Source organism: Mangifera indica, chromosome 20 (genome assembly GCF_011075055.1).
Source record: "Mangifera indica cultivar Alphonso chromosome 20, CATAS_Mindica_2.1, whole genome shotgun sequence".
In the NCBI taxonomy this organism is placed as follows: Eukaryota; Viridiplantae; Streptophyta; class Magnoliopsida; order Sapindales; family Anacardiaceae; genus Mangifera; species Mangifera indica.
In genome coordinates, this window is record NC_058156.1 from 4,525,523 (window position 1) to 4,546,767 (window position 21,245).

The 21,245-nt window shown below is 32.9% G+C and overlaps 1 protein-coding gene and 1 pseudogene across 2 annotated transcripts; both read right to left on the reverse strand.

Moving 5' to 3' along the window:
• Window positions 1-7,656: 7,656 nt before the first annotated feature.
• Window positions 7,657-11,501, reverse strand: LOC123204589 (zinc finger CCCH domain-containing protein 43-like). 2 transcript variants are annotated; one of them, XM_044621330.1, is made up of 6 exons: window positions 11,019-11,501; window positions 10,726-10,806; window positions 9,790-9,909; window positions 9,383-9,646; window positions 8,599-8,874; window positions 7,657-8,036 (listed from the first exon to the last, which is right to left on the reverse strand). In XM_044621330.1, the coding sequence occupies exons 1-6, from the start codon at window positions 11,421-11,423 to the stop codon at window positions 7,851-7,853; spliced, it is 1,332 nt and encodes a 443-aa protein (XP_044477265.1). In that variant the 5' UTR covers window positions 11,424-11,501; the 3' UTR covers window positions 7,657-7,850. The 2 variants fall into 2 exon arrangements, with proteins under 2 accessions (XP_044477265.1, XP_044477266.1); XM_044621331.1 differs by lacking the exon at window positions 11,019-11,501 and adding an exon at window positions 9,991-10,037 and having other exon boundaries at window positions 10,726-10,783.
• A 1,565-nt stretch (window positions 11,502-13,066) lies between these two features.
• Window positions 13,067-20,949, reverse strand: LOC123204801 (annotated as a pseudogene).
• Between the last annotated feature and the right edge of the window lie 296 nt (window positions 20,950-21,245).

The following is a 21,245-nucleotide window of genomic DNA, read 5'->3' on the forward strand; positions in this document are numbered from 1 at the left end:
TAAAGGGCCGAGAATTGATAGTAAACCTGATCATATTTGAGATGCTTGATTTCGACATGATCTTGGGGATGGACTTTCTCAATAAGTATGGGGCCAAGATCGATTGTAAGAAGAAAAAGATCAAATTTAACTTGGAAAGTGGGGACAAGTTCTCCTTTGGTGAGGGTCGATTATTGAGCTTAATGGTTAGCAGTGTCAAAGCTCGCAAAATGTTGAATAAAGGATGTGTCGGATATTTGGCACAAGTGATAAACAAATATAAATCTTAGGTAACTCCAACTGTGGAAAACACCCTGATGGCTTTTGAATTTTTAGATGTGTTTCCTGATAACTTGCCAGGGCTAGCACTTGAGAGAGAAGTAAAGTTCCACATTGAATTGGCTTCAGGGATAACACCAATATCAAAAGCACCCTATCGTATGGCTCCAACAGAGCTCCAAGAATTAAAGAAGTAGTTACAAGAGATACTTGAGAGTGGATTTATTCGACCAAGTCATTTGCCATGGGGTACACTGATTCTCTTTGTCAAAAAGAAAGATGGATCGATGCACATGTGTATCGATTATAGAGAACTTAATCGGGTGACAATAAAAAACAAATACCCATTACCAAGAATCGATGATTTGTTTGACTAGTTAAGTGGAGCTACAGTATTTTCTAAGATAGACTTGAGGTTTGGATATCATCTAGTTCGGGTCACAGAAAGGGATATTCCAAAAACTGCATTTAGAACCAAATATGGGCATTATGAATTTATAGTGATGCCCTTCGGGTTAACTAATGCTCTAGCAGTCTTCATGGACCTCATGAATAGGGTGTTCCAGGATTGGTTGGATATTTTCATCGTAGTCTTCATCAATGATATTCTGGTATATTCCAAAACTCGAGAGGAGCATGAACAACATCTAAGGTTGGTATTGCAAAGGTTGAGGGATCACCAACTGTATGCTAAATTTTCCAAATGTGAGTTTTGGTTAGATCAAGTAATGTTTCTAGGGCATGTGGTTTCGATTGATGGTATTTTTGTAGATCCAAGTAAAGTTAAGGTCGTGATAGAATGACAAAGACCAAAATCAATTAAAGAGGTTCAGAGTTTCTTAGCATTAGCTGGTTATTATCGATGATTTATTAAAGGTTTTCTAAATTGGCTCAAACGTTAACTAAGTTAACTCGTAAAGATTTTCTCTTCCAATGGTGAGGAAAGCTTTCAGGCCTTAAAGCAAAGGTTCACTATGACTCTTATCTAAACTTTACCAAATGATAGGGAGGAATACGATTTGTATACTGATGCATCATATTAGGGATTTAGTGTTGTCTTGATGCAAAGAGGCAAGGTGATCGCATATGCTTCCCTCCAATTAAAGGACTACGAGAACAGGTACCTGACCCACGATCTAGAGTTGGCTGTAGTGTTTATATATTATATATATAAATTATAATATAATAAATATATATAATAATATAATATATATTTAAAAATTATTATTATTATATTTATATATATTTTATTAAATATTATAATATTTATTATATATATTTATTATATTTTTTAAATATTATATTAATATAATATATAATATATAAGTAAAGTAAGGGTGCGCGTGCAGTGCGCGCATCCTTTCTTTTATATATATATATATATATATATATATATATATATATATATATATATATATATATATATATATATATATATATATATTAAATATTATAATATTTAATATAATATATATAAATAATAATAATAATAATAATTTTAAATATATATTATATTATTATATATTTTATATATATATATATTATAATATATATAAATATATATAATAATATAATATATATTTAAAAATTATTATTATTATTATTTATGTATATTATATTAAATATTATAATATTTATTATATATATTTATTATATTTTTTAAATATTATATTATATTATTTAATATATATATTTATATATATTTATATATATATATATATATATATATATATATATATATATATATATATAAGAAAAGGTGTGTGCGCACTCTGTTTATATATATTAATGAGTGTGAGCACACTGTGCACGCACCGTGCGCACTTCGCACGTACTCACGCACTTAAACCTTCCTTCCAGTGCCTACGCATACAGGGTTGGAAGGGTATTTTTAGAATTACAAATAAATTTACTTATAAAGATAAAATAACTGTAGATTTGTCTAAAAAGGTTTAAGCGAAAATTTTTTTGTCTATTTTAATTAATAACCCTTTAATTAATATCCTTATTTGTCTGTATTCCTATTAACCTTGCATTTAATAGTGAATATCCACTTACATCCTGTCATCTTCTTTTCTCTCGTCAAATCAACGATTATTCTATGTGCTAATTTTCCTAAGAGCATTTGTCTCTTGCATAACTGCTATTCTCTAATTCGGGTCATCAATGGCTGCCTAAATTTTTTTGGTATATAAAGATTAAAAATTTAGGAGGTAAAGGTTCTATGTTTAGCAGACATCTTGTTAAATGGCATATTTGTAATAGGAATTTTGGAAACAATTTAACATATCATATATTAAATTCTATAAATATTGTAAACATAAATACGTATATTCGGCTTCGAGTTTACAATAAAACCCATTCGAATACGATACAAGGTGTTGATGTGAGTCATTTCTACGATCTCATTTGTTCACGTATTACATTCTTTTTGGGAGACAAAAACTACTATACAATTTTAGTTATGTGTGTGGATAAAAAAAAAGAGAAAATTTCTTTTGAAAAATATTAGGTTAAATTACCTTTGAGAAAAGATAGTTTTAGACTTTAAATAAAAGTTCAATTATCAATAACTTTTACACCAATTATGTTTGGTAATTAAAGTAAACTAGATCGGATTGACCTGTCATAAGTGGGCTCAGGCCTAATAAAGATATTTAGTGTAAATTCGAACATCTTTCCTCATAGAAATCATGAGATTAAATACAAAATTTCATGATAAGGAGGCTCAATAAGGAAGAACTAAAAGTGGAAATGTCTGGAATACTTAAAAACCATCTTCAATGACGATGATTGGGTTGGTACTAGAGGAATCGATGAATTACTACCATTTTTATGAGTTTTTACCCTAATATAAACCAAAACCTCTGAATTGGGATTGTTTAGATTATATAGCATTTATTTCCTTGTTTGTGAGACATTTAAACTTGGCATCTATTGAGTAGGAGTCTTTTTGTTTTCAATAGATTGAACTATTTGTTAAATTTTATTATCAAATTTAATAGGTGAAAGAACATGAGTTGGTAAAATAGTATATATATTCCAAATCCCCCTTAAATTTATTTCGGTTAAAAAAGGGCTAGGTTTTCAGAAAAGGCATAATTTTTTTGTTGCAGGTGATAACGTTTATATCAATTTTTCCTTGATAGTATAACTAATTTTTTTAAAACTGGGTCAAACTAGTTTGTTTGATTGATTAAACTGTGAATTAATTAACAATCCGGTTTGATTTCATAATAGTATAATTAATGTTTTTAAAACTAGGTCAAACTAATCTATTTGATCAATTAAACTGTGAATCAATTAATAATCTAGTTTGATTTCATAATCTAATCCAGTTTATATATGAATATTGATTTATTTGAAATTCGGTCAAATTATTCGTGTAACCACTTTCAAAAATAAATCAACATCTAATCTATGGATTTGGCTAAAATTTGTTTAGATAGAGTGAATCACATTGCCCACCTTAAGTTTGGCCCAAAAAACAATTTTTAAATATCCATTGATAATATATATCACTGTTTTTTAAAATCAGAATCAAACTCAATTAACATAAAATGAACGGTAAAAGGGTATAATAATCAATTCGATTTTTTTAAATTTGAAAAAATATAGAAAAGAAAAAGAAAACAATTAGAGTGGATAAATATGGTTCTGAAAAAAATTCTATTTTTAATACGGAGCATGTTGAATTTGTTGAAATAATTCCTTTATCCTCAATCTAGCGACTTTGCCATTTCATTGACTGAACAAAGTATGAAAAATGCAGCAGGAACGTGAGGATTGGGAAATAATTTCTTTATCCTCAACCTAGTGACTTGATCATCTCTCTGACTCCAAGTATAAAAAGTCCAGCAATAATAATGTAAGGATTGGACTTTGTAACTGAGCTCATGCTTCAGCTGTGGTTCCTATGGTTGAGCAACAAATCATTTATTTAAACCAAGCCGTAGGCAAGAAACCGTTTGATTTGGACTAAAGGTGTAGGCAGGAAATGCGATAATCCATGTGTTGTTGCAGGAAGATCTTTTTGATTTGGATCGGCGTCTTAAACGAAGATGTAATTATGCAAAACAACTTTGCTTTACATACATTATGATTTCAGAGGGTAATCTATAAAAGTTACATTATCATATACTCGCAATTCACATATACAACTTTCTTTAGCATACTGCAACACATGTCACAAAACTATCTATTATCTTCTTGGTTGAATTGGCCTCCAATTTATAAGTTACAGTAACATTTTACAACGAGAGCCAATTAGCAGACAAGATACAATTATATATATACCATCTCAAAATAAACACATTCATAATCCTAATTAAATTATAGTGTTTCTTGTTTGTTGGGATGGAAATTTCGAGCTTGGTTGCTGTGGAGATCTTACTTTGGATGGAGAGGGCTGCTCCTTTATTATTATTATTATTTTTTTAATTAGGTAAAATGTACCTCCATTTAATTTTGCCAGTTTGATTGACAGTAGACGTTTTTTACATGATGGATTGGTTGGATATGAGAGCTCCTTTTGATTTTTGCTTAGTATCTTTTCTTGAATTCTATCCTTTGAGAACTTTAATAGGCATTAAAGAGAATGTGACTTTTGATAGGTTTTTTGCATAAATTGGAATTTTGATAGTATTTTGTTTAGTTTGGCTTATATTATAGGGATCGAAGGGTGGTATATATGTATTGTGTTTATGTTGTTCTTTTTGGCTTGTTATCTTTGTAAAAGGCTTTGCTGACTTGGTACTTATCATGAGGCTAAGTTGAGCTTAGATTGTTCTTTTCGGGTCTTTGGTTTTGTTTTCTTTAATACATACTTATTTTCCGGGTCTTTGGTTTTGTTTTCTTTCATAGATACTTATTTACCAAAAAAGAAAATAAGGAATGGGTTTCTTGAAGCCATTTTTGTTGACAATAAAGTTATGCGCATACATTTTTTATACATAATTTGAGTACACAAATATGTATTATTATACGATTAAATAATTTTGATTTAAATATAAAATAACGTTAAATCAAATAATGATATATCATCTGTATATTTATATTATATATAAAAAATATATATACATAATATTATTTTTTTTGTAGAAGAGAGGAGTGCAAGTGTGTGACAAAGTGTGGTTTCTCAAATCTTGGATGGTACATTTTTTGAATGCGAATATGAATATAAGGCGCTTGGAGGAGATGCAACATTTAGTGTCTATGGTAATTTTTCATAAGAGTAATAGTTAGCGGTAGAATAATAATTTAGTTTTTTTAACAATGCATTTAGCTTCTTTTCCACTGATAGTCTGAAATTTGGTGTGAACAAGTGTGATTTATACAATTAAGGGTGAAAAAATAGATCTTATATCAAACCTTGGGTGGAAAAATGTAATTCGCTCATTATATACTAAAAAAGTGTTTTATAATTAAAAACTCTACCACGCATCCTATTCATTAAATAATCAGCTGTTATTAGATCTGACAAAACGAGCAAGTTGCATGTAGGTACTCGTGGACATTTGCTGCAAAAACTGGTGATATGCTTTTTGTGCGTGGGTCGGGCTTACACATAATTTTTTTTTTTTAAATGTCACATCTTTCACACTTCTTTTATTTTACAAGAGAAAGAAATATGATCAAGTGAAAATAGAAGGTTTTATCAAATTTGGAAGACAAAAGACTATAGAAAGAAAGTAAAAGATGGAAAGAAGGGGAATAAATGATATAAATCAAATGTTTCCAAGAAGAAGGGGAGATGTTGAAGAGAAGAGAAAGGTGAACCGTGGAGAGACAAATATGAGCGATGTGATTAGGAAGTCCGTGATGGGAAGTAAAATTGGCTGATGATCGTTGGTTTTTTGTTGAGTTCAATGGTTTCGCTCAGTAGGGAAATCAGTTTTGAGACATGAGAAATTGGTGTTGATTTGTATTTTGTTTAATTGTTTTTATGCTGCAATTTAATGACAAAACCTACTTATTTTGAAAAAGTTAATGCTTATATGTAGCAATTAATGGCACAATCTACTCTTTTCTTTTATTTAATATTAAAAAAACTTATATGTAACCAATATTAATTAATTAAAAATTAATATATAGACTAATATTCACAAGTCGTTCATAGGTTTACTTGTGTTTGTAGGATATAATATAAGTTCTAAAAATTATTATTCATATAAATCAATTTATTTTCAATCCGAATATGTTTTGACCAGGTTTGTATCCTAAATGACTCGCCTGTTTTTCAAGTTTCGCTGTTATAAAGTAACTTCCCGAAAATATTTGAAAATATTCATAGGAAACATAATGGCATAAATGTCATTTTATAGAAGAGTATCACAACAAGTAGATTGATATGACAACGATCCACACATTTAAACAAGATAGGAAACAAGTATATAAGATATTGAAAACTTGGATTACCCAACCTAAAATGCCACAACCTTATTCATTCATAAACTAAAAGAAAACCAAGGCTACTAAAGCATTGAGTTTGTTTATTACTTGAAGAATTGTCATTAAAGTAGTACAAGTCCATGGATCATCCTAGCACACAGCCCCCAATGACCTTTTCTGAATACAATAGGAATCATAGAAAGTAGCACAACAATTACAATTTTTAGATAATTTACTCACAATGAGCATGACAGTTAAAGTGAAAAGCCATTCTTTCCTTTATTTCTTCATCGACTGAAGGTGGTAGCACTCTAATTCCCATCGCCCACTCAAGCGTGTGAGTTGGGCTGGCAAAAATGTGCGAAGACACTGGTGACTTATTTCCTGTAAATCTGTTTATTCGGTGACATCTTGTTCAACTAATATTTAGCGCTTCATTGGGTTTTGGTTGCTACAAAAGTCAATATTCTATAATTTTGGTTTGCTTGTTCTCTTGCCTACTTTCTAAAGGCTTATAGAATGTCAAGGGAGAAAGAATATTAAATAGTGTTGTCTTTACGGTCAAAATGGGGTTATTTTCTAACACTTCTATCTAGAATGTATGATGTTGGGATTTGTATGATAATCTTTGCTTCAGTGGCATTGCTGTCCCGGTTTCCATTTATTTTTACTTTGACTGGACTGGAGAAAGAATGCAATGTTGGGATGTGTATGATATCCTAGACGCTCACTTTTCCTCTCTTTCCACGTAACAAACTTCTCACGCCGCTTGCCTCTCCCTCTCCCACTCAAACATTGAAGTAATTGTTTTTGTGCTTACCACGTACAGGTTTGAAGAAAAACAAGTTGAACAGCTGCTAGTCTCTTTTCCTAAATTGTTTTTGACTCGAAAGCATAAAAGTTTTGTCTGGTAAATTATGATATATGTCTTCAGTTCTTCCTCTAGAACTCTCAAATGAACACTCATGAGAGTTTGATTAAGATAAACTATACAGGAACAACAAAAACAGAGATAATTTATGTATCCTTATTCGCTTTGGTTTTTGTGACACAACATGATAAATATACCTCAGTGCCGCGTGTGGCAGCATAACTAAAATTGGTTAATCAGAATTTATCATGTCAGAGAGAACTAAAATCCTCAGACGTGTGAATCCTAAACACTAACCTTTAAGCAAAAATGTTATAACTGCCTGATGATTTTATCTATCATTTCCATTTCCAGCCATTCCTGACTCTTCCAATGTTGCAGAATTGCCAAAGTGTGTAAGGGAATTGAGTCCAGAATCAGTTAATGAAGCAACCGGCTGTACTGGATGGTCAAATTTGCAAGCAGGCCCAAACTTGCAAATGCCATTGCGGCTGTAATGTGAACAGATATTTTTATCCTGGTTTTCAAAACAAAAGGTCAAAGAGTGAATCATAAAAGAAAGTAGTTGCTGACATGTGATCAAACTGCTGATTAGATTCTCATGGCTGAAAGACAAAAAAAATAATAGCCATCTGTAGGAATATTTTGCAGAGGTTTTTGCAAGATTAGAGTCATCCTGTTTCTATTACAGCTCTACAAACAAATTCCAAATCTACTTGGTAGCTACAAGTTGCTTCATGATCAAATGCTTTCTGGTTTTCAAAACAAAAGGTCAAAGAGTGAATCATAAAAGAAAATTGCTACTGACATGTGATCAAACTGCTGATCAAATGCTTTTTGCACTCTTTAATTCCTAGTGTAAAAAATGAGAGCAGTTAAGTGTTACTAAAGTAATTACATGAACAAAAGCTGAGGCATTATAGCACAACAATTCACTGCCATAGACAAATAAAGAAATAACTCCTGCTGTTTCACACCGCTCCATACATAAGAACAGTGTGACTTATTGAATTATGTTTTCCTGTATATATATCGATAAAAGAAGCAAAGCTCAAAAGAAACAGGGAAAAAAAACTTACAGGTCTCAGTGGTAAACCCTTATCGTTGAGAGCACATGGCAGTGACCTTGAGATACAATTCTTAGGATGATGATATTTGCAGTTGGATTTAAATTTACAGTCCCCAGTTTTTAAGAAGTAACTGCAGTCTGGTTGTCCAGGTCGTTCTGGAAATTCATCAACTAGCATCTGTTGCTGTTGCGGTTGATGTGTATACACATTGTTTTCTATCACCAGGGGTTTCATGGCATATGCAGGCATTGGATTTATACTCCTTTCTGGTGAATATAGAGGACCCTTGACAAGCCACAAACAGATCAAATTAGCGGGCAATAGTACTGACAGGTATTTGACTGAACTTTAGACACAACGGTAAGCAGAACTGATTCTGGTCCTTTACATCTAGTAATTTGATCAGAGGTTCTGTTAACATCTATTTGCTGTATATACAGAAATAGAACATTAACCACATTAAAAGATTTTCAAAAAAAGGATAATCGATAACCAGACTGAAAAGTGGATTTTTATATAGAAGAATAAATTAATCATAGGTTAGAAAAGAAACAGGGTGAATAAAAAATTTAAATGGCTTAGCAGTCTGAAAAATCATCTAAAACAATATCAAGGATCCTATACAAAGGATTCAAAAGGATGCGGAAAGGAAATTTGCAAGTTCTACGTATGATTTTAGATGGTACAGAAAATGGAAATGAAAGTATACAAAAGAGAAAAAAACATAAAAGGAATTTTAAAAGCTAGATTGAAGTAATGAAAAATTAACAAGGAAAAAAAGCCATGTTAGTACCTGATACCCATTCCATTCGGTATTTTTTGATGCAGCCGCTTGGCTTGGTGGAAATATCATTTGCACAAAGGGTGCAGTCTCATTTAAAGCCCTTGGTGATGACCAGGATCCTAGGCTTGCTTGAGATGAGATGGATCCACCATTACCATATCCTGAAGGAGAGTCAGAGCCACCTACAGCAGTGGGATCAGGATGATTATATCTGCAATTAGATCCATACTTGCAGGAGCCATTACGCATGTAATAGGGGCACTCTTTCTCTCCCTGCAATGAGTTAAAATTTTATAATTAGGATGACTTAATCTCAGGCAGATTTGCGATCTTCACATACAATTTAAGGTAAATCATAACAAGCCAGGATGAGCAAAGATTTAAATAATTCTTTACAAATACTAGAAAAATCATACCGGCCGAATAGGCAGACCCAGAAAATTGAGCTCAAAAATTGGGACAACTGGTGATTTTGCTCTTGTGTGACTGTATCTGCATGCCTTCCCAAATTTACAACCTCCTGTCTTCAGGTAATACTGCAGATAGCTCAAGAGAAAAATTATAATACTACAAAGTTGTCATAATATAGCAATTCCTTAAAAACATCACCTTCCTACCTCCTTCAAAGGCACAAAATTGTTGTAGTGCAAAGAATCAGATGATCCTAGAATCACCCAAGAGACAATGAAAAGGGAAAAAGATTTACACCAACACATAATTTCAACAAAACAGCAAAAAAACACATTGGAAGGCCAAACAAGGTGGGAAATTGTTTAAGTATATAATTCAAATATTATTGTTTCAGCAAGAGAAAAATATTTACATTTTTACCAAGTTTTGAAGAGAAAAAAAATACAAGACATTGAACACCAAATATATGAGATCAGCGACAGCAGCATTCTTTGCATTTTATATTGACAGACTATTCTAGCGCCATGGCTCTCACAGAGAAAGGAAATAAATAGGAGGTACATGGACCAACTCATTTACAACAATAATTCAATAAATTACGAGAACCAATTATAATGAAAAATATTTCATATGCCAGAGCCCAAAGAAAAAACTATAGCTTCATATTTAGAAGATTTCTTCATGGACAAAAGCCAAAGCTACAAAGAAATTCTAAAACTGTATTACATGATAAACATACAACACCTAAGATCTACTCTCACAAATAGAGAAAATTTATACGACACATTCAGATGCTTGAACTTGGTTGTGATAAACTAATTATACTAGAATTATTGACCCAAATCATAAACAAATTGAAATTCTCTTTCTTGCAAAAGCTAATGTTTTTTAACAAGAAATTAAACCTTGCTTTACAATTAAGTTTAAAAAAAAGTAATAACCTTGCATGCTATCTGGCTCTGTCCTGGGCCTCCCGGCTTCTCCACTAACTCCTCCCTTTCCTTCACCTTCTCTTGAGCACCCTTTAAAACAACATAAATCACAGACTCATAACAACTACACATTCCTAATCAAACTCTACGATAAATATAACAATCTATTCACTATATCACAGTCATATTTCAGTTAATCAGCGACAATGGTTAGCATATACGAATTAACCACAATCCCAACGAGTAAGTTCACTAAATTATCCCACAAAAGTAGGTCAATGAAAGAATCATAAAGTGGTCACCTGGCTTTTTCTGCGAGCAGGATGATTAAACTTGCAATTAGATCCAAATTTGCAACTTCCATACTTGATATAATACACGCAATCTTCTGCATCTGGCCTAACAGGGTATGGGTACTTTTTTATCATTTGATATCCATTCTCATTCTCAACTCCACTTTTATTCTTATTATCATCAAAACTGTCACTCTGTTCTTCCTCCTCTCCTAGATTTGAACTCTTCTCTTCTGACTCTCCCAAATCCAGATTCTCCAGATTCCGACACTCTTCCACGAGGCCTGCCGTGGGATGAAGATCAGACGATGAAGGATCGAAATCAGATTTGGATGGAAGAGATTGTAACCCTAACTGAGGGTTTATATTATCATTATAAAGATTTGGTATGGGAAATGGTTCGAAGACCTCCATTGTGCCTACAACATTTCAAACCCTAATTGGGTAGATTAGGAGAAAAGCCGAAAAGGTGTGATTTTCTGGAATCGAAGTAGTATTTGATATTTGTACACACGTTTTAATAATAGAACTACGGTATCTTGGCTGACCTGACAACTTTACTGTTGTTCAATCCACACGAGCACCAACTTGTACCTTTTTTTATTTTAAATATGGAATTTCACTCTAATCGGGGTATTTTTTCAAAACTAAATCAATTACATTATAAATCCAACAATTCATTTTATCCAATTATATTTGTATTGTATTATAATTCAAATTTCAAATTTCAGATAAAAAAACCTTAAACATTAACTTGGCTTAAAATAAAGACATGTAAATAATTTTTAATCTTAAGTTAAATCAAAATATTTTTAAGTTAATCTGACTTAATCTAAATTAACTCAAATTATATAATCGATAAAGTCATGTTAAAACATATAGAACGACATAAGTTAATATAGAACGACCTACTTTATTAAATGTCAACAAATTTGTTACAAAACAATAAACAAAAAAATATTTGATAAATAGTTTGTTCATTGCATTTTTATATAGTCAATTATAAAGTCAAAAAAATATGATATCATAATTAGAAACTCAAATAAGTTTATAATTTCAATTTCAAAATAATACAATTGATAATCAACGAGATTAATAATTATTTATCAAATATTTATGCAATTTAAATTCTAATCTATATGATGGATGTAACTGTTATAAGTATTAAAATCATTAATAAATATATGAATATGACACATCAAACATAAACATAATAAGTTCAAATCACTAATCCTTGAGATATTATGCAATATTTTGTTTAAACTTTTTGTGTTAGTTTAGATCAATTCAAGTTGACTTCATATCAACTCAAACACATAATATGAACTTTTTTGGATAAACCCAAACTACTTTTTGTATCTAAAATTATAACCCTAATATGATTTTTTTTCATATTATATCATGTCTGGTTAACCGATAGTATCAAATTTTGTTAAGTCTACTGAACAAGTAAAATCTCAAATCACCGTATCAAATAAGCAAGAAGTTTAATTTTAAAATATTATTAAAGGAGATTTGAAATTATATCCTCTTATTCAGGAAACACCCCTATTGCCACTCAAACAATGGAGGCAACAAGTGGCTCTTTTCTTGTAGCCCTAGCTTATTTCACAATGTACATCTTTTGTAGTGTAACCAAACAACCTATTCATAATTCTAACAAGAGATTATAGCCCGACAATGTATAGTATAATTATGTAATTTAATGGCTGGAATGGAATACACTTCTTCAAATCCCCACATATATGACTGCTTCAAAAACATGCCTCAATGAAGGACACTGATCTAAAATGATAATATTGTTACCTCAATTCTCAAACACATGAGATGAAGATTTTGATCACAACCAGTCAACCATATAGACACCCATAGTCTAAAACATCACCTTGGCAGATATGGTGAAAAAGGTAACATGATTGCATGAGAAAGTTATTCATGATCAAAGCAATTGACAATTAAATCGGCCCAACTTAGCACTAGAGCAACACAAATATAATCATTGCCCTGAATGACAAATGGCAATTGCACCGAAATCCTAAGCCACTAGCTTAGGTTCATTAGCAATAATTAACACCTTTCCTACAACACAAATATAATCCTCCGGTTTTCTTTGTGGAATGACCAGTCTTCTGCTTGTGACGGCTGAAATCAGACACAAACTGGAATGTCTGCCCACAGCCGGCCTCACTGCACACATAAGTACGAGCACCTGTGCGAACCCTTATGTGTTCAGTACGTGCCCATGCCCATTTGAATGCCATCTTACAACCCTTCCACGACATTTGAGTGGGCGATCATCCAAATGAACTCGCCAGTGCTGTACTAAATATTTGTGAGAGAAAAACTTTTTACCACATCCCTTCACTGGACATATGTTTCTTTTGTGCTGAAGCAACTCTGATTTTGACCCAAAAGTCATGTTGCAACCCTCAAAGTCACACTGGTATTCTGCTTCCTCATCCTTAATTTTTGCATTGTTGTAATCACCTAGAGCCTTCCCAGCTGAAGAATTCTTCACCTTCTTTTTTCTAGATTGCTTTTTGTACTTTAAATTGGATTCTGACTGTTTCACAGGGTTTGATATTCTTTTCCGAAGACGAGTGCTAGGCCTGTCTTCAACCAATGAATCAAATTGTTTGGCATTCTTCACACTATTATTAATATGCTGCCGAGAAGTCCCTTGTTTCATTTGTTAAGTGATCTCTAGTTTTGTGATACGAACCTTAGGAGAACCACACCTCAAAATCTAGCTATTGAGATGGGAGAGCCCAAGACTGTATAAACCCCACACTAGTTGCCCATACTTTCTAATGTGGGATCCAAGTCTCATACCTTACACTTGGAATCCTAACATACCACCACGCTCCGCAGCCCTAGCACCTACGCGGGCTGGTTGTGCGTTAGCTCCCTGCTAGCCCTGGGCAGATATTGCAATACTAGCGTCACCACCCGCGTCGCACAATTGCAACTGGAAGACATGGTGATGGCTCTGATACCAAATGATACGAACCTTAGGAGAACCACACCTCAAAAGCTAGCTATTGAGATGAGAGAGCGCAAGGTTGTATAAACCCCACACTAGTTGCCCATACTTTCCAATATGGGATCCAAGTCCCATACCTTGCACTTGGGATCCTAACATTTTGTCAAATTACCTTTTCCATGCTCAGTGTCTAAGCGTTCTTTTGTTTCATTTTTCTAAAACATTTCACTTTTCACTTGTTTGCTTCTAAAAATCCTCCCAGGTTGCCAATGAGAATTATCCTCCACTAAATCATATGACATAGCATCTTTCCTCTCAGTAAATTTGGTCTTTTTGTCTGCACGATTTCACCAAAGTTGTGGGTGATCATCCTCAGCTGAATCATCTGAAGCTGAATGTTCTACCTCCATTGATTTGACTTGCTTGTCTTTAGGAGTCTTCCTGTGTTGCTTTAAAAAATTATGCTCCAGAGAATCTTTCGAAACTGCATCTTCTCTCTCAATCCATTTGGCTTACTTGCTATTCAGAATCCTCCTTTGCAACTGACAAGAATTATCCTGCAGTGAATCATCTGAAACTGCATCTTCCCTCTCCATAAATTTGGTTTTCTTGCTTCTTGGGATCCTTTTATGCTGCAACTAAGAGTTATCCTCTAGTGAACCGTCTGACACTGCATCATCTCTCCCAATATATTTTGCTTGCTTGCAATTCGAAATCCTTCTATTCTGTAACCTACGAGAAACATCCTCCATCAAACCATCTGAAACTGAGTCTTCTTTCTCTATACATTTGGCTTGCTTGATTCTGAGATTTCTTTTATGTTGCTTATGAGCAATATCTTCAAGGTAACCATTTGAAACTGTATTCTCTCTCTCAACATATATGCCTTGCTTGCTCCTCAGAATCGTCCTATACTGCTTAAGAGAACTCTCCTCAAGTAAATGATTGTCTCTAGCAATACATATGGCTTGATTACTCTTAGGAAGCCTCCTAGACTGCTTAAGAGAGTTCTTCAGCAAATCATTCAAGACTTCAACTTCTCTGTCAATACCTTTGATTTGCTTAAGAGAATCATATGAGCTTCCATCTTTTCCTCTCATAAGATTAGATGACTTTCTTTTGTGATCTTCTCTACTATAAATGAGAGTCATCTTCCTGTGAATCATTTGAACCTTTATCTTCTTGATCAATACATTTGACCTTCTTCATTGACCTGTTTTGTGTTGATATTTTCCTTCTTTTACTTAGCTTTCTTGTTACCAAAGTAAATTTAGTTGGGCAAGTACTCTCAGATTTTTCCTCAAAATACTCATCCACTATTGCCCAACTGCGGAAGCTTATTTCCTTCTCATGTTCTTGATCCTCAAGATCCTTCTGTGTTAGAAAGAGGTGATCCTGATTTGACATCTGTTAGGAACCCAACTCTTATTCAACCAAAACAAAAAATTAAAACACAAAAAACATAATAAACTAAAACTATTTCATTAACCAAAACATTACAATGATAAACTGAATAATTCAAAGAGTTCGGGATCTCCCATTTTTCGATCGTTCGAGACGTCGGAAACCTCCCACAATCAGCCAAGGATGACCGCCCTTAAACAAAACCTTAATATATTTTCTTCCTCCCCTATTTTGAAACACAAACACATATTTATAATAGAAATTAACCGTTGGATTGAGGACAAGTGTCTCAATCCTAACATTCCCCTCCCCTTCAAAACCATCTTATCCTTAAGATGGATATTAATAAAATGATTTTTTTTCTTTTTTTTTAAATTTTTTCTGATTTTTTTCTTTTTTTTTTGTTTTTTTAAATTAATTTATTATTATTATTATTACTATTTTTTTAATCTACATACCCCCCCTCTCTCTGCTATTGTTTTTTTCTAAACGACGTCATATCTTTCTTTTTCTTTTCCCAAAAAAGCTTCTGCCTTCTCTTTTTGCTTTCCCAGCAAGCCACAGTTCACTTTCCCCTTTTCCCAACAAATCAACTGCCACTGCCCTCCATCTTTTTTTTTTTAAATTGTTTCTCTCTCTCTCCTTTCTCTTTCCTTCTTCTCGTCTTTTTCTCTTCTTCTTCCTTCTCTGCATTTTCTCATTTCTGCCTTCTAAAATTTATTTTTTTTAAGACTTTTGCTACATTCCGTTTTCATCTCCTTCTTCTGTTTTCGTTTTCTTCTTCTTTTCTTTTTTTCTTCTTGGCACTTTTCCAGCATGTAGACACCAACTTATTTCTCCCATTCTTCTTCAAGTCAGCCTCCTCCGTGAATATTTTTTGACGACTCTTTACTTTTTCGACCATTATCTGTCCTCCCCGCTGGATCAAATGCTCAGATACCATTTTGTTAGGAACCCAACTCTTATTCAACCAAAACACAAAAAACATAATAAACTAAAACTATTTCATTAACCAAAACATTACAATGATAAACCGAACAATTCGAGGAGTTCGGGACCTCCCATTTTTCGACCGTTTAAGGCGCTGGAGACCTCCCACAATCAGCCAAGGATAGCTGCCCTCAAACAAAACCTTAATATATTTTATTCCTCCCCTCTTTTGAAACTCAAACATATATTTATAATAGAAATTAATCATTGGATTGAGGACAAGTGTCCCAATCCTAACAACATCCAAACTTTTCCACACTATTTCCCTGCCACAACCTTTCTTTGCCTGCCAGATTGTCTCTCATAATTACAGTTTGTTGGCTAGCCAACCAGAGAATTACGACCAAATGCATTATATGTAACATAATTGAATGGCATCCGTTTAGTGTAAAGAGGAGAGCGACTGAGGTTGGCACTATGAAAGAGATTAATTCCAAGCTTTACAGCCCAGTCCCTATTCCCAGGCAATGCATCTTCACTATCCAGAGCCAAATGTATCCCCTCCTCATCCTCTTTGCTGACATTCCTGAATGAGATATCATTCCAAATAAAATCAATTCCCAATTCTTCAGCCACTAACTTTGCTTCATCAACTATCCTAGGATATTCTGCAAGTGGTTTTGCAGATAAATCATGAATGAGGAAATAGAAAAAGACTACTCTGTTATACACTACTACTATCTAGAAAACATAACTGTCAACAAATTGATAAGAGTACTAAAACTTAATCTCAAAGTGATCCTATCATTCAACAAACTAGTATGCTTGAATGACTGCTTCATAAATAAGCTTCACTAACTACAACACACCTGGATGACAAAGAAGCATTATATGCACCCCTTTAATTGAATGAAGTTGTTTTTCTACTTCCATAGCATGCTCAAGACAGAAGACATGCATTCGTGAAGAATCTTTATCAGATCTTGGCATAAAAGGCATATCTTTGTTCCTCACTGGTTTAATGGCCTTTCTAAATTCCCTATTATTAGCACCATGGAAATCTGGAGAAATTGACAGTGTCATTCTATCTCCAAGTAGACCATTCAAACCATTTGATTTAGAGAATCCAGGATTATCAGTTTCAAATTCTCTAAAACAGTCAAAACTTTAAGGACTTCTCTCTTTAAAATTGGCTCTTCTAAATCCAGGTACCATAAAACAGTCAATGGCCTAGAAAAGAGCTTCATCTTGACAATCAAATCTTGTCAATGAGAGACTGCTACTACCAGTTGCATCACCATAAAAATCTTGCTCATATTTTTGTTCTGGTAAACACTTTGTCATGTTAGTTTTATTAACATCAAGCGAAACATCTGGTTTGACCTGATCCTCAGAATCAGATGAATTTTTGTAAGTCATGGCTAACAGGCCAAAGACAGAAGTTTCTCTCTTTTTTCTATATCAAAAACCATTATATTACTTTGCCCTACCATTTGAACTTGGTGAAAAGATTGAACAGGAACATCAAATAAGCTATAAGGACCACCATTTCCCATCCATCCTGATTCTTTCAACAAATAAAATAAAATGTTCAAACTGGGACTTGCAGCAAGGAAAAGTGGAATCATTTATAGATTTAAAAAAAAACCTTAAAAGAGAAAACAACCGAATGATATATAGGTAATTGTGGAACTAAGCGCAATGTATACATCTATATAACTTATGCAATCTAGTAAGCTATTTGTTTCAAAAGAAGACAAATCCCTTGATCACACCTATGTTTGACGATATATTATGTGGTTTTCTTTTATTTTTCTTATAAGAAAACAAGCAATATGTTCAAAGAAATTTCTAAAGCCCCGACCAACACCACTGATAAAACTAATAATTATAATGATACATATTCATCTACATGATAAGTCTTTTATGCAAGGATATGTGTGTATCTGCATATGTGCACGTTGGAAAGATACATTCCAAGATAATTTTTAGATGTAAATAATAATTTAAGCTACTGACTAATGTAGAGGAATATCAACCACTCCCCAATGTTCCCATACCAAAAACCTTTCATGTATACCTGGAAGGAAATTTTACAAATGGCAAGTCTTCTTTAATGATTTCTTAAGTTACATATCTATCATATGTCAACCACTATATAAGATCATGCAAAGGAAAACCAAAAAAGAAGAATTGCAACATACAACCTACTTGGATAAGAATTCAGCTTAGAAGTAATTGCATCCACATCAGCTACATTAAGCCCATCACTAGTTACTCCAGAACCAACAATCCAATCATTAAAGAAGCTACAATCAAATGACATGAGAAATCTAGCAGTTAGATCTTGAGGTTGAATAACAGTTACACAGGAAAAGCTCAAAATTCCGCATATAGCGTAAGAAAACAATCTCTGATCTGACAACCAGTCACCTTGAGTAGTATCTTCTCTTTCAGTTTTTGTGAATAGTATGTGAGAAGTCTGAGTGCATATATGATCAACTCCATTTAATAAGGAGTTTCTTTCACACAAAGAAGTGAATTTTCCTTTCTCTGAATAGAAATCTTTTCTAGGTTTGATTCCATTATTCTTGTCTAGCATGATATCATTAGAAACTAAATCTCTAGTGTTTTTAACTGCTTCTTTGTAACTGCATTGACCAAGAGTTATCCTACGATTTACTCCTAAAATATCTGAAGAACTTTCTGGTAGAAAACTACAGAAGATCATTTCCCAAGAATATGAAGAAGTTCACTATTTTGTGTTACATTCTGTATAAATAGTTCTTTAACCAATGTTTCTCCTTCATCTTTTTTCTTATCTTTTAGTCGAGAACTCCATAGTTTAGCAGTAATGGCTATAGGAACTCTACATTTAAGAAAAGATACAACTGAGGGGGACTCTGATTAGTGACAAACTCTATATTCATATGTACAGTACTTCAAACATTTGAACAAACAATTTTGGTAGAAATCTTAACAGTGAAGGAACTACTGTTTAGCAAATTTCTATCCTTTAGATGGTGTAAGAATACCTTAATAAAAACATATACCAAAGGCAGGATGACAACAAAAAGGCAACAAAGGAATCAAATTTCAAAATCATGGTCAATAAATTGTAAAATCTCCCTCAACAAGTATAACAAAGCATGTCAAATCCACCAACTCTAGGTTTGAATTACATCAGTCTGAGACAACAAAATGCACAGTAAAAGGCAATGGCAAGTGGAAAAATAAAGCCAGCAAAGTCGTAAGGAGAGAAAGTTAGAAATCAATACAGAACATACCTTGAATGGAATGCTATAGCCAGATCATCAAGTAATTGAAAATGAGAAACCATAGGTGGATAATTGATTGAAGCTCCTTGAATAGCAGTAGCTTTCGCAATGTTTAATCACTCAGGAGTTGCAATATTGGCTGCCTCACCACAATTTAAATCCTAATCTAGGAAATTCAAACAGATAAAATAAGATTATTCATTTGATAAAAATAAAAATAACTTTTACCTAAAAATAACTTATTGATTTCAAATGATTCTTACCATGACTAAACCCCATATGATAGGCCCTTGGAAAAGTAACAACAAACTCTCTAGCATTTTGCACTAACTTGATTTAAAGAAACTGATGTAGTAAGAAATAGATAGATGCATTCATGCATCAAATCAAGACATTAAGGGCCTGCTATGAGAAACTTCATGTGATATAATTGTAATGGGTTGAAAGATCATTCCCAAGTTGTATTTTGAGATCTTCTTTTCTACAGAAGAAAAGGGAACATATATGAATTCAGGGCTAACAGAAAGAAAATTTAATTTTAACTGTAACTTTTGTTTGATTACTTATCTTTCAAACTATCATTTCAACTTATACTAATAATTTGATTGAAATTATTCTTTAACAAATATGATTAAAGTGACTTTTAAGCTAATATGCATAAAAAACTACGTAGGTAACTGTTTATGCTCTGAATGCAACTTAAGGAAATGGCTAAAAGTCAAAAGAAAGAATGAAAAGAAAAAAGCAAGGGGAAGAAAAACAGGGAGCAAGAGTTACTTGTAGCATGGAACCCCCACACTAACAATTACTTCGGGCAACATTATTGTTGTTTTCTCACTAAGAGTAGCAAAAGTAACTGATCAAAAACAAAATAAAAAATAAATGTTGCTCAGCACATCTGAAAAACACAAAGTTTCGGAATCATGCCCTATTTGTTAGCAAGTTGCTTCTCTATTGATCTAAACATATTTATAGTTATAAACCCAATCCTCGAAGCCTCTAAAAATCTACCCCCATGTGCAATGCAAGTTATTCTCAAGAAATTGAGCGCAGTAGAACATTATTTATCAATGCTCTAAACCTAATATATGTACTTCAAGCATTTGGAAGATAACAATTGAATGAAAGCAGTAACAAACTCACCAAGAGGATTATTATCTCCGTCATATCCATGAATTCTAACCACCTGCTCAAACGCATTGGCAGCACCCATGGGCATACCATAGCAAGTCTTACTAGCACCCATGGGCACACCATAGCAAGTCTTACTAGCACCTATGTGCACACCATAGCAAGTCTTACTAGCACCCATGGGCACACCATAGCAAGTCTTACTAGCACCCATATGCAAGTAATTCGAGACATTAGTTATAGTTGTGTACTAGCATATTTAATTTACATTATAGAATGTATGTGTAAGTTTATTTTATAAAATATCACATAACATGTGGCTTAAAACTAGTGAGACTATTTAATTAAAACCCTTAATATTAAATATTAAATCTAAGATTAAATTGGTATCTTTCAATATGACACTTTAATTAAGCCCCTATTTGTTGGAACCTTATTTGCTAAAACGAAGGGTACATTTCTATCACGTGAAAAATTAAAAGTTGACCATATTAGATCTAACTTAACTAG